Source organism: Chionomys nivalis, chromosome 15 (genome assembly GCF_950005125.1).
Source record: "Chionomys nivalis chromosome 15, mChiNiv1.1, whole genome shotgun sequence".
Taxonomy (NCBI): Eukaryota; Metazoa; Chordata; class Mammalia; order Rodentia; family Cricetidae; genus Chionomys; species Chionomys nivalis.
Window position 1 is genome coordinate 20775329 of NC_080100.1, and position 15235 is coordinate 20790563.

Sequence of the window (15235 nt, forward strand, 5' to 3'; positions counted from 1 at the left end):
TGTTAGGTATGTTTTCAAGGTTAAACAGATATACTTTAGATAGATAGGTGGTCTTCAAACACTTCAGAGAACTACAGAATATGTCATTTAAGATGTTTTAATAACATAAAGCTTTTCATGACAATGAGATACTTCTCCTGGCAGCACTAGTCTCCTTCAAAGAAAATGATGGGGCGGCTGGAGAGATGGCTCAGTGGTTAAGAGCATTGCCTGCTCTTCCAAAGGTCCTGAGTTCAATTCCCAGCAACCACATGGTGGCTCACAACCATCTGTAAAGGGATCTGGCACCCTCTTCTGGCCTTCAGGCATATATGCAGACAGAATATTGTATACATAATAAATAAATAAATATTTAAAAAAAAAAGAAAATGATGGGCATTGAAGAACTTCCATATGGAGTTGCTTTCAATGTGGCAAAGCTAGACACTGGGCAAGAAACGGCCCTTGCCTTAACTGCTGACAGTATGCTGTCCAAATTGGACAATCAAGACACAAAGGAAGTGGACTGCTGAACTTGACCAAGACAAGGTAGGCAAGTCCTTTAAAATTCCTGCTTCACAGAAAGGTCTGTCAGATGTTCTCGGCCTGTAGGTTAAAGAGGGATGCTTCAGTGTTGCAACCTGGGGTGATGGTCTAGACAGCCTGCTGTCTCTGTCATTTCTATAGCTTTGAAAGTTGCTTGTTCTGCACTTCATGTTTACTCAGGTAATATATCCTTCTCAGGTCTCTGATGGGGTTGGAAACTAGGTATTTGTAGTTTTACAGTTTTCCTTGTTACCAAAAACTTACAAAAGAGATGTAAAGCTTATAAGACTGAGAGACATAAAAACTTAAATTATCTAAGAAAATGTTTTAAGGTCTAAAAAGATATTTTTCGGTTGGTAATACAAGTTATAATAGAAAGTGGTTTAGGTATAAAACTTGGGACTTCACCAAAATAGTAGAGATAATGGAGTACTTTCTCAAATTTTGCCAAATACAAATGGATTGAACATTGTGATTTTTTTTCTTAAAGAACTGTTTGTTTCTTTATTGATTGATCGATTTATACATGTTCTGCCTGCGTGCATGCTTGCATGCCAGGAGAGGGCGCCAGATCTCTTTATAGATGGTTGTGAGCCACCATGTAGTTTCTGGTAATTGAACTCAGGACCTCTGGAAGAGCAACTAGTGCTCTTAACCTCTGAGCCATCTCTCCAGCCTGTGAATATAATTCTTACCTGATAATAGTTCTTATTGTATATAGTTTTACTGTTTTAGAGTTAAAACCTTTCCTTTTTATTTAGACAAAGTGGGAGAAATGGTGCAGAGTATTTGATCATGGTGTGTGTGCATTTGTGTTAATTAAATAAAATCAACACTGGGTCAGGAGGCAGAGCCGGCAACTACTTGACAGAAAGTGCTCATAGAAGAGTCAGAGGGATGCTCAGGAGGTAGTAGTGAGGGACTTTGAGTGTGCTGATCTTTTTTGGCTTGGCGGATTGGCAGGACACTCTGAGATTTCAGCAAAGATGGAAGGTCAGCTAGTTGCTTCTCAACCTTTCTGAGCTAGCAGGTTTTCACCCTAGCCTCTGACTCCCGAGTCTTATTGATAAATATAACAATTGAGATTTAGTTAAAATCTACACTTAGTGGTGGCAGAAGGAGGTGGATCTGACAGGATGTAAAGTAAAAGTTCCACTGGGCTGTGGCCTGAGAAGCGGGCAGTAACGGCAGGGCTGCAATTACTGGCAGTAGACTCAGGTGCATCCACTCAGCCAGCAGAAAGTAACATGAGGCTTATGGGTATCTACCGACTGCAGCTTTCAGATATTGCATGGGAGTGTTTGACTATTATTATGTGTCAGCTGCTAAGCTTGAGGACCTTCCTCACTGGATTCACCTACCTCCCCTCAAACCCTTTACTCCTCCCCCACCTTAAGATAATCTTTCTTCATACACAGCGACTCCAACAGGACCCTGCTCCCTTAAGTTTCAGAGGACACTGAGATCATTTGAGAGGACATTTTGAGACACTTGTCTCCAATTCTAAAGTATGAGACTTCACCACACAAATATACTCAACTTTACTGGATTGGGAACCCCATATGCTTTCCTTCCCGACCTCTCTCCACGTTTAATCCCTTGTAAAACTCTGTAAAGTAACCCTCATTTGTCCCTGTGTGATGATGCTGTCTGTGCCATGCAGAAGAGAGAACAAAGCCCTTGTTTGGGGACAGAAACAAAGTATTCACCGATACAGTAGGCAGACTGGCAAAACAGCCTTCAGGCAGGCAGATTTGGACTCAGACAACTAAAGAAAGGGAGAGCAGAATAGAGGGAAGCTTTGATCTTTGTGCTTCATGCAACACCCACACATTATGTGTCTGAGATTATTGCTGATGTGCGTTAACTGACACAATTGATGCTAATTCTTCTTTGACAGTCTTGTAAATTTCACTAGTGAATCTGTCTCAGCTTGAACTTCTTTTAATTAGGAGCATAAAATAATTTTTTAAAAAGTTATGCTTTTTGGCATGTGTCACTGCCCTCCAGATAGACCCTCCTAGAGCTGGAGTCACAGGTAGTTGAGCGCTGCCTGACATGGGCGCTGGGAACTAAATTTGGGTCCTCTGAGAGCGCAGTATGCACTCTTCACTCCTGAGCCATCTCTCCAGCCCCATAGCTGGGAAATTTTGATAAATTTATGTCTTTTTCCTTGTTACAGTTGTTTGAATTGTTTATTAACTCTTGGTTTAGATTTTCTACTTTTTTTTTGACTTTTGGATTTTCCAATTTAAAGAAATATATATATATATATATATATATATATATATATATATATATATATATATGTAAAGATAAGACCTGATGATGTTTCAAATTCTATTGTTACCCTTGGTGATAGTTTGAATGCAATTAGCCCCCATAAACTCATACGGAATAGCACTATTGGGAGGTGTGGCTTTGTTGGAGGAAGGGCATCTAGGGTGATATTTTGCTTGTGATCTAATAAATAAAGCTTACCTGAAGATCAGAGTGCAGAGCTAAGCCACAGAGGCCAGAAAGTGGTGGCACACCTTTAATCCCGGACCTCTGTGAGTTCAAGGCCACTCTGAGCTACACGGGATTGATCCAGTCTAAAAGAGAAACAGAGCCAGGCAGTGATGACTTACATCTTTAATCCCAGTACTTGGGAGTCACAGGCCTTTAATCCTAGCACGAGGGAGGTAGAAACAAATATGGCTGAGTGGAGAGAAGACTAAAAGGCAGGAGACAGGAGTTTAGAATTCAGTCTGAGGATTCCTGTAGACAGGATCTTGCCCACTTTGGTCTGAGGATTTGGTAGAGAGGTAAAAAGTCTCTCTAGTGCCTGGCTCCTTTTCTTCTCTGATCTTTCAGCATTTACCCCAATATATGACTCCAGGGTTTATCATCGCAATCAATTAGAATTTGCACAACATGCATCACTCCGGAGGCAGGCTTTGAAGGCTCATATATGCTCAAGTCACACCCAGTGTCTCAGACTATTTCTTGTTGCCTGAGTCAAAACTGTAGGAACTCTCAGCTCCTTTTGTACACCATCTTTGCCTTCATGCTGTCTTGCTTCCTGCCATGATGATAATGGACAAAACCTCTGAATTGTAAGTGAGCCACCACAATTAGATGTTTTTCTTGTAAGTGTAACCATGGTCATGGTGTCTCTTCACAGCTATAGAAACCCTAACTAAGCTGGGTGGTTGTGGCACACACCTTTAATCCAAGCAGATTAAATGGGAGGCAGAAGCAGGCAGATTTCTGTGAGTTCAAGGCCAGTCTTGTCTACAGAGCTGGTGCCAGAATAGGCTCCAAAGCTACACAGAGAAACACAGCCTCAAAAAGCCAAAACCAGGGGCGGGAGAGATGGTTCAGTGGTTAAGAGCACTGGCTGCTCTTCCAGAGGTTCTGAGTTCAATTCCCAGCAACCACATGGTGGCTCTCAGCCATCTGTAACTAGATCTGGCGCCCTCTTCTGGCATGCAGGCATATACAGAGGCAGAATGTTGTATACATAATAAATAAAATCTAAAAAAAAAAAAGTCAAAATCAAAACAAAACAACAAAAAAATCCTAAAACACCCTTTTTATCTCTAATTTTAAATTTTAGTCTTTTCTTTCTTTTGGGCAGCTTGGCTAAATTCTGTCATTATTATTTAACTTTTCAAAGAACCAACTCTCCACCATTGCTTCTTTTCCATTTCTATTTCATTCATTTCTGCCTTGATCTTTATCCCCAATTCTTATTCTTTCATCGTTTTACTCATTTTTAAAACATGTCTTTTTTATTGTTTTAGTAATAAGATTCATATACTCATTAATTTTCAAATGATTACCCAGTGATGCACTCCCAAGTAAAAGCTTGATAGTGATATTATTTGCACATATACATATATCAGCTTTAATGAATCTGTGAATGATTGTCCAGTCTTCCTTTTTTGTTGTTAGTTGTTTTTCAGTCAGGGTCTCACTTATGTAGCTCTGGCTAAATTAACTACGCAGACCAGGCTGGCTTTGAACTCACTGAGTTCTACCTGCCGCTGCCTCCTGAGTGCTCTGGGAATAAAGGCATGAGCCACCACATATCCAACTTTGTTATTTTATCAGTGTGAGTATATGCATGTGTTCCACGGTGGATGTCAGAAGACAACTTTCAGGAGTCAGTTCTCTCCCTCACTGTGGGTTCTGGGATCCAACAGGTCTCAGGCTTTTGTATGGTAAGTGCTTTTAGCTGCTGGGCCAGTCATTTTGCTGTTCCAGAGATCTGTTTTCATGAGGTATACAAGTCTAAGCTTGCTTAGACATTCTGTTCTTCTTTTCTTCTTTTGTAAACTGTGTGTTGAACACAGGGACTTACCCATGCCAGACATGTCCTCTGGTGCTCCTCTTTATCTCCAGATTATTTTTTTAAATTTTATTTCGATTTTTATTTTGAGATAACGCAAATTGTTCTTGGTGCTGCGATAAATACCTGAGAGTAATTTTTTTTTTTTTTTTTTGAGACAGGGTTTCTCTGTAGCTTTGGAGCCTGTCCTGGAACTCCCTTTGTAGACCAGGCTGGCCTCGAACTCACAGAGATCCGCCTGCCTCTGCCTCCCAAGTGCTGGGATTAAAGACGTGCGCCACCACCGCCCGGCACCTGAGAGTAATTTAAGGGTTTGTTCCGGCTCACAGTCAAGCATGGTGGGGAAGACCTGGTAGCAGGCAGGAGCCTAAAGCAGAGATCCTATTGCAGAGACGAATGCCGGTATTCTCATGTTCACCCCATTCATCGGAAATGCTACTACCCACATTTATAGTGGGTCTGCCCATCAAAATTAACCCAGCCTAGAAATTCCCTCACAAATAACAAATATGCCCAGAAGTTTGTCTTCAAGGTGGTTTTAGATCCTGTCAAGTTAGCAGGTGGCGCACGCCTTTAATCCCACCCAGCACTTGGGAGGCAGAGGCAGGTGGATCTCTGTGAGTTCGAGACCAGCCTGGTCACAAGAGCTAGTTCCAGGACAGGCTCCAAAACCACAGAGAAACCCTGTCTCGAAAAACCAAAAAAAAAAAAAAAAAAAAAAAAAAAGTTAGCAGTAACCATCACAGATAAGGTTTTGTTTAGAACCGTCATGTGATCTTCCTGTCTCAGCTCTTGAATAGCTAGCATTACAGGTCTAGATCACTAGGCCCAGCTCTGAATTGTCTATTATTTATTTTTTTATTCTGAGACATGTGGTCTAAGTAGCCCAGGCTGGCCTTGAACTCACAGAACTTAGAGATTTATCTGCTTCTGTCTTCCAACTGCTGGGATTAAAGGCGCACACTATCAGGCTTGGCCTGAATTGCTTTTCTAATGTTTTCAGTATCAGGGTAATGCTGGCCTTCATTTGGACTAATTTTGCCCCTCTCCAGTCTGTTCCAATCCTCTCTACCCCAGCCTACCCTCTTTTCCAGTTCTCTACCTAGAAACCTGTTTTAGTTGCCATCCACTTCTACACCCACGACTGTGTCGAAGGCTAAGGCAGTGGAAGACTGAAAGTGAATACATTTTTGTGGTTGAGAATGGTAGCACTTTAATTATGGTTCTCTAATTAACTGGCTACTCATTACATTTTGGAGTTCTTGTTTTGCTCCTATGCATTTCACCCAGAATTTTTTGATTTATTTATTTTTTCCAGACAGGGTTTCTCTGTGTAGCCCTGGCTGTCCTGAAACTCACTCTGTAGAGCAAGCTGGACTCAGGGATCCACCAGCCTCCCTAGTGCTGGGATTAAAGGCATGCGCCATCACCGGTGTGTTTCACGCAGGTTTTATGGCTGCATTCATTGGTGATGATGAGCAAGAGAGGTGCTTACTTCATCTCATAGCTTTGTAGTTGGGCATGGTAACCTACTCCTTTAATGCCAGTATTTTTGGAGGCAGAGGCAGGTAGATCTCTGTAAATTCAAGGCTAGCCTGGTTTTCCAGGACAGCCAGGGCTGTTACACAAAAACTGTCTTGAAAAACAAAACAAAAACAAATTCTAGGGCAAGATGACTGTGGGCAGATATTTTCTGTCACGTCTGACAACCCCAGTTTGATCCCTAGTACCCACACAGTAGGTGTCTCTTAGGTGGTTCTGGGATCTCTACATGAATTATTCTACGATACTTGCCCCCACTCTAACACCCCTTCATCTTTTCTCTCTCCAAAATAGTTTGTTTCCATTTGTTCTGTGGTTCCAACTACATTACATAGTTTCAAAACAAGTCCACTGGATTGGGGATTCAAGGATAAAACACAAGTCTATACACTTCTAAAAACGCTAAGAATTCTTGTGGGTGTGGTGGCATATGCCTCTTAGCATTTGAGAGGTCAAAGTAGTGTGGCTCAGGAGCTCAGAGGCTCCATAATAAGAGGTCTTATTATGATTGCATGAGGCCTTGTTTAAAAAAAAAAACACAAAACAAGAAAAATAAAGCTAAAAATTCCTCTTGGGGCTTGTTCAATGGCCTAGAGGGTAAAGATGCTTGTTGCCAAACGTGATTAGCAATAGATCTCTGAAATCTACTTGGAAGAGAACTCCGTTAAGGTGTCCTTTGGTGTTAGTACACACACATACACAATTAACAACCTCCCTCTCACATTTCCTCTAACAGGATGTGCTTCCTCAGCTACCGTGCTGACGCCCTAACACCGAGATAAGCTGCTTCTGTTATAAGGTTGGGTAATCACAGAACTGAGTCCACTTTGTGTGTTCTCTTAGCACTGGGATGAAGGGTCCCAGGGTTTTAAACTGAAATCCCAGCTGAAAATATTCATTTGAAGCTGGTCCCACTCCTTTGCCAGTGATCACACATGGGAAACCTGGACTGAACAACTCAGCTACCACCCAGCCCAGATTCAGGGCTTTGAGATGGTCCACCCCAATATCTACCCATCTATGGACTGCTGGAGGGTGAAGGAACTAATCCTGTGAATCCACAGCATAGGACCCATGACTTGGGGCAACAGCAGGATATTCAGAGAGGGCTCAGAGGGGGCCTAGTACTGATGCTGGGCCAGGGGCCAGAGGCCTTGAACCAGACCAACCAACAATTGCAAGTGAAGTTGTTTGGGCAAAAGGTAATACTGTAAGACACACCCCAGCTTTGGATGCCACTACAATGAACAAGTGACTCTACAGAAGCAGAGGAGCAGTGGTGCCTGTAGGGAGGAACTGGAGGTGCAACAGCTGTGACTGGTATGAGAGAAGGTAGCAATTGATAGAGGAGCAGGCCACTGACTAGAGGCGTTGGAGATTAAAGATTTATTTATTGGCCGGGCGGTGGTGGCGCACGCCTTTAATCCTAGCACTCGGGAGGCAGAGGCAGGCGGATCTCTGTGAGTTCCAGGCCAGCCTGGTCTAGAAGAGCTAGTTCCAGGACACGGTCCAAATGCCACGGAGAAACCCTGTCTTGAAAAATTAAAAAAAAAAAAATGTATTTATTGGGTTGGAGAGATGGCTCAGCGGTTAAGAGTACTACCTGCTCTTCCAAAGGTCCTGAGTTCAATTCCCAGCAACCACATGCTGGCTCACAAGTGCCTATAGTGAGATCTGGTGCCCTCTTCTGGTCTGCATTCAGAACACTGCATACATAATAAATAAAACTCAAGATTTATTATATATACAGTATTCTGCCTCCATGTGTCTGCAGACCAGAAGAAGGCACCAGATCTCACTACAGAAGGTTGAGGTCCAGAGTGTGGTTGCTGGGAATTAAACTCAGGACCTCTGGAAGAGCAGTCAGTGCTCTTAAACTCTGAGACATCTCTTCAGCCCCAGAGATTTTTGTTTAGTTTTTTGAGACAGGGTTTTTCTGTCTTGACAGACAGCTCTGGCTGTCCTGCAACTTGCTTTGCAGATCAGGATGGCCTCAAACTCACAGAGATCCACCTGCCTCTACCTCATTGCTGGGATTAAGGCATGAGCCACCATTACCTGGTTGGAGAGATTATTTTTTTTAATTTTGATTTTTTTGGGCAGGAGAGTTTACAAGGGTGGAGAGCAGATGTGGAAGGGCTGGGAAATGAGTGGTTTGGGTGTACAATGTGAAATTCCCAAAGAATCGATAAAAATTAACTTTTTTAAAAAAATATTCATTATAGGAAAAAAGCTCAGAATTTATCTTGGGTAATCTGGTAGGAAAAAAGTTGCCGAAGTATCTGCCCAAATTCAGCTGAAATAAGGTTCTAGAGAGTCACTGATACTAGGCAATATTTAGCTGAGTCAGATTCCCTACATGGAATCTCCTGAGCGGGCTGTGCCTGAAGCAGTGAAGGTGAAAAACAAGTTGCAGTGGAGACTCTAGGGTTCGTGATGCCAAAATGTGGGAAGCTCACTGAGAAAAGCTGTCAGCACCGAAGGGGGATGGACAAGAGAAGCCATGTGGACTATGAATGACAAGGTGCTGGGACAAGGTGCTGGGACAGGACTGTCCAGCCTGCTGGAGCTCACTTCACGACATATATGACTTGGACAGAGTCAGGAATAGAATGCTGTATTTTAGATATGAAGTAGCCTGCCACCCTCCCCCAAACCAGATGTGTGTTTGAACATTTGGTTCCTAACTAGTGGCACTGTTGTGGGTGGTTATGAGACTCTTAAGAGGCTAGGGTCTAGGTGAGAAGTCTTGTCCTGTCTGTGCTTCTTGTCTGACCAGTATGTGGAGTTACAGCTTCACCTCTCTCCTACAATGAACCCACCTGTTGCCACACCTTCCCAACCAAATTTGTTACTCTCTAACTTTGGGTTAAAACACTTCTTTAAAAAAAAAAAAAAAAAAATTATTTAATCCCAGCACTCGGGAGGCAGAGGCAGGCGGATCTCTGTGAGTTCGAGACCAGCCTGGTCTACAAGAGCTAGTTCCAGGACAGGCTCCAAAACCACAGAGAAACCCTGTCTCGAAAAACCAAAAAAAAAAAAAAAAAAAAAAAAGTCTGGATACTCAAAAGCACACAAACATAAACACATGCTAAAGTCATACAGATAATATTAGACAGCTCTGCAAGAACAGTCACAATTGTCTATTCTATAGTCTGGGGGAAGGTTCAATCCTTAGAAAAATGAACCAATATGTTGGTGAAACATAAAAACTTTCAAAATTACACGACCAGCCAACATATACCTGGCAGGAGTAGCACACACATGTACACAGTATATATGACTTTTTTTTTTTTTTTTGGTTTTTCGAGACAGGGTTTCTCTGTGGTTTTGGAGCCTGTCCTGGAACTAGCTCTTGTAGACCAGGCTGGTCTCGAACTCACAGAGATCCACCTGCCTCTGCCTCCCGAGTGCTGGGATTAAAGGCGTGCGCCACCACCGCCCGGCTATGACTTTTTTTTTTTTAGTTTTTTGAGACAGGGTTTCTCTTGTAGCTTTCGAGCCTGTCCTTGTAGACCAGGTTGGCCTCGATCTCAGAGATCCACCTGCATCTGCCTCCTGAGTGCTGGGATTAAAGGCGTGCGCCACCTCTGCCCGGCCATGAATATGGTTTCACTGAAGCATAGAATCAGCAAAAGTCATCTTCATCAAGCCTACCACACAATACGATTAACTCATTATATGGATTTAAGCTTTTATTTCTGTATCTCACTGTAGTGCTGTGACAACAAAACAATACCTGTGTACCAGAGCATACGCACATCAACAGTAAGATGTAACTTCGCATTACACCACTGCTGGGGGATTAGCATTTTATATGAGACATAAGCATGTAAGTAAGATGGCCACACCAAATAATTTTCTGTTTTTTTCATTAGATAATCTTATTTTTAAATCAGTAATACTTTATCAATCTCACTGTTTATAGACCTATAAATGATCAGGATGATAGGATGTGTGGGATCATTCAACTGTGTTACACTGTAAGAGCTGTTAAGAGTAATTGCACACACATTAATAAGGAACTGTCACCATAATTAAGGGCTAGTTATTGTTAGTTGCACAATGATAAAGTTCTTTTGGAAACAATAACCCACTTATATGTGAAAAATGCCCTTTCCACTTGTACAGAAGAAAAAGTACTCAGAAAGTTATTTTTGGCCTTGCTATGTCAAAAAGTCAACTGTACAAAGACCTACGTGTTAAACCTAAAATTATAATTTTAAAAGTCTATCAAAAACAAAAATGTCATGCATTTTATTATCAATTATGCAGAGGCTTTAAATCTGTTGCAAGACCATATAGTATATATTAGCTTTTATACTGCTAATGCACAACTAACAGCAAACTTGATTAGATTAACAAATTTGTCTTAATTACACCTTTATATATCACACTAGATAGACAATGCCACAAGATCTGCAGAAACACCCAGTTCTGAGCACTCAAATGGCAGGATAGGTTCTTATATTGTAATCCTTCACATACAGAATAACAAAAGGAAAAAGAATCCGCAGTTTCACGTTACAAAAAAACGTACTGCTGTAAAATATTAAGAGGTAAAAGATATCTATAACACAAAGTAACTTACAACTAGTGTCAAAGCAAACTTCTAAGTAAAAATATCAAAATACATGGAGCAACTGAAGCACAAATCCTGTATTAAATACAGTAAAGATTTAATAACACAATGCACTAGTTAATAAAAGACACAAAAATACAGGGAGCAAGGGCAACCAGTAAATAAAATCAAAATATGGGGGCGGGGGGGAAATGGAACCACTACTTTTGCCCTAGTTGAATATGTTTTTCGGTGTCTTTCCATCCATATAATACCTTACACTGTACATTGTTTTTAATGCCATAGAAAAACATGGTTCTTCCATGGAACTTTATATTCTTGATAAACTTTTAAAGTAGACATTATTATGAATGGAAAACAGCCCATAAACCGGCACCTATTTTTAACACTGAAGATTTACAGAAACTTTTTAAAAGTTATCATAATCCTTTTTGTCTTTTTTTCCTTCAGCTTCAAATCCGTCTACTCCATCGCTATCCCTTCTTCGTTTCCTGTTGTTGTGGATGTTAAAACGTTGATTCATTTGTGGTAATGGATCCATTCCTAGAACTTTGTGTATCTGACGGAATGCAAGGAGTCTCAATGCAAACTGCAAATAGAGTTAGAATATAGAATTAATTTTAAAACTCAAATATTGATACTCTTGGGAGGGGGGAACTTTTCTGTGTGTATGCCTATTTGTTTTCTAAATAATTAAGCTAAAAATACCAATCCTTAAATAAGTTTAGTCTATTCATAAAGGGGTGGTGGTGGAGATGGGTCAGTGATTAAAGCACTTTTGCTCTTGCAGGGGACCCAGGCTCAATTCAATACCACATGGTGGTTCACAATCATCTGGAATCCATTATAATGACAAAATTGGCATAAAACACAGGGAAGTCTGACTCTACAGTCCACAGTAATCCTCGATATAGAACAGTGCCAGGAAAGACAAAACTTTGATAATATCTAAAAGCATAGTTCACTCCTGCATAACCAGAGAATTCTTGATAAAACTGATATATAACCTAATAGCCACATTTAACAAAGTGTTTAATGTTGATTATTTTCCTGGTATATATATAAGATACACAGACAAAATTATAAACCATCAGATTCATCCATATAATATTAGAAATCTTATCAGTGAAATCTAGTTTAAGGTAAATCCTTTTTTATTTTTTAGAGACAGAGTTTCACTGTATAGCCCTGGTATGCCTTGGTCTACTGGGAGCTGGGATTAAATGAGTGTGCCCTATCACCTTAGGTAAGGTACATCCTTTAATATTCTCTTTAAGACTCACTTTCCAATTACACATTACAATAACTATTATATAATTATTTCATGTAAAGAAACATAAAAAACCCTAAACCTTAAGAACAGTAATCCAACAAGAAATCAATTACCTGTGCACTGGATGTAATGTCTTCACGTTGTTGGTCAGTCATCGTTGCCAAAGTATCAAAGGGATCCTTTTCACAAGGATCCAGAAGTCCAGGGCTGCCTATAACGATCATTTTGTAAAGAAATAAAAGCATCATTAGCATTATCTACTTGAGAAAGTGGGCTTCTTATTCACTAAAGAAATAAACTTAATTTTACTTAATAAGAACACTAAACTTACCTTTGAGAATAATCCCTGAAGAAATACACTCAAATACTCTTCTCAGGGCATCTCCAGGGCTTTGAGGACTGGAAGCACTACTAATTGCTTTCTCTACCAGCAACTCCATAGCCTAAGATTAAAAGCATAAAAGACATTCAACAGTGTAAAGACTATTTTCTAACACCATCAGAATTATAGACACTTGACATTCTCAAGGGTCATTAAAGATTTTGAAGATTAGGGAAGTTATGATAAGGTAATGAGCAAGAGATGGCTCAATGCGTAAAAGGCACTTGTGATGAACCTGATACAACCTTCATGGTAGAGAACTTTTCAAGTGGCCCTGAGACACACACACCTGATGGAACCTTAAAGGTATAAGGAACTGATGTCTCCAAGTTGTTCCAACACATACATAAATATAAAATAATAATATAAAAATATTCAAAATAGGGGCTGGAGAGATGGCTCAGCAGTTAAGAGCATTGCCTGCTCTTCCAAAGGTCCTGAGTTCAATTCCCAGCAACCACATGGTGGCTCACAACCACCTGTAATGAGGTCTGGTGGCCCTCTTCTGGCCTGCAAGCATACATGCAGACATAATAAATAAGTATTTTTTAAAATATTCAAAATAAACAAAAGCCTCTCACACTATATGTTCGAAGGCTGAAGTGGCATTATTTGGGCAACAGAGTGCAACCTCAATTTAAAAAAAAAAAAAAAAAAAAAAAAAGAACTGGCTGGGCCCTAGGGGCAGAGTCAGGAGGATCTCTGTAAGTTCAATTTTACTTTGCACCCCAAGGCTAACCTAGAAGTCGCCATATAGACCATGCAAGCTTTGATCTCAGTCTCACTTCTGTGTACTGGACTACAGGTCTGAACCTTCACTTTTGGCCTATTTCTAATTCTAAAACACGGTCTCACTTAGCAGTCCTGAGATCCATCTTCCTACTAAGCTTATTTGAATGCTGAGATTACACAGGCCTGAGCTTGCCCCATCTGGTCTTGTTTTTTCTTTACAAACAATAGGTATTAGCTCAACTTTCATTTAATGCATCCCTGGAATTTTATTACCCATAAGGAAATTAAAAAAAATATTTTCACTGTATTTTACATTTAAGAGACTCAAAAATCTTAAACCAATGAATGAAAGACAAAGGTAAAGGAATAGGCATTAAAAGTAGCCAATCTCGAGACATGTACATAAAAATTTAGCAGTGTTACTTGGGCAGTGGTGGTGCACGTTTTTCATCACAGCACTTGGGAGGCAGAGTTAAGTGGATCTCTGTGAGGCTCGTGGTCTACACAGAGCGAGTTCCAGGACAGGCTCCAAAGCTACACAGAGAAACCCTGTCTTGACTGCCCTGCCCCAAGCAGTATAATTTATTTGATTCATTCTTCCAAACTTACAGTTCTGTGGCTTTGGTATACTTATGAAGTTATTCAATCATTTCCACAGTTCAATTCCAGATCTTTTAATCACTGCATATCTGCTAGTGAACACCTCTTCCTTTCTGCCTTTCCTCCAATCTACTTTCACAGTCTACAGATCTGCCTGCTCCTGACACTTCACACAAAGTGAACCATATGAAGACCATCTTCTCTTTTCTAGTACAAAGCATTTGGTTCAACCAGTGTAGCTTTTGAAAACAAATTTACTATTTATTTATTTTTACTCATGTGTATGCTGGTTGTCTGCCACATGTATAGAGGTACCCACCAAAGCCAAGAGAGGGCGTCAGATCTCCAAGGAGCTGGAGTTAAGAGACATTTGTAAACCGCTAGAGGTGGGTGCTAGAAACTGAATTAAGGTCCTCTGGAAAGACAGTCAGTGCTTTTAACTCTTGAGTCATCTCTCCAGTGCCCGTTCTTTTATTTAAATTGTAAGTAGAAATTCCAGGGCCTATCAAATGACTGAGTGCGCTGTGGCATTACTGTCAAACCCGATGATCTGAGTTTGATTCCCAAAGTCAGGGCCCAAGGAGAGAACAGACTACTGCAAACTGTTCTCTGACCCATAGAGGCACACACACACATTGCTCAAAACATACAAACAAAATACACGAATGCAATAAATAGAAGGTCCAAAAACAATTCAAAGAAACCAAATCAGCTTGAAACTACAACAAAACCCTAAAATGGTTCAGAAACTGAAAAACTTATGCTCAGTTATATAATAAAAAGTCAGAAAGATAAGGGCTGAGAAATGGCTCAGTAGTTAAGAGTACTTGTTGCTTTTGCAGAAGACCCAGGTTTGATTCCCAGTATCCACGTGGTGGCTCACAACTGTCTAACTCCAGTCCAGGGGCTCTGAAACCCTATTTTGACCTTCTCAGACACCAGGGCACACATATGATACACACACATGTAGGCAAAACATTTACACACATAAAATGATAAATCTTAAAAATTAAAGATAAAAGCCAGAGGTAAAACAATGTCAGACCAATCTAAAGGTGAGGACACAAAGCCAAATCTCAAGATCTCTTGTTCTCCCAAAACTAAACAAATAATAAAGTTAAAATGCACATTACTGCCTCTAAGTAAAAATATAATAGCTTGCACCAAACAGGAAAGGACAGCAGGAGATGCCTCCCAAGAAACAGCGACTATGCTCAAGCAGGTCTTCCTGAACTCTCCATGTGGAACTTGGAGATAACAAGT

At 40.6% G+C, this 15235-nt stretch overlaps 1 protein-coding gene across 3 annotated transcripts in view; it reads right to left on the reverse strand.

Moving 5' to 3' along the window:
* Positions 1–10091: 10091 nt before the first annotated feature.
* Zfr (zinc finger RNA binding protein) overlaps positions 10092–15235 on the reverse strand; it is a 66559-nt gene continuing 61415 nt past the window's right edge. For all 3 annotated transcript variants that reach the window (XM_057789525.1, XM_057789526.1, XM_057789527.1), the window contains 3 exons: positions 12590–12701; positions 12372–12469; positions 10092–11574 (listed from right to left, as the gene is read on the reverse strand). In XM_057789525.1, coding sequence (XP_057645508.1) covers positions 11395–11574; positions 12372–12469; positions 12590–12701 — 390 coding nt within the window. In that variant the 3' untranslated portion in view covers positions 10092–11394. The remainder of the gene's footprint in view (positions 11575–12371; positions 12470–12589; positions 12702–15235) is intronic.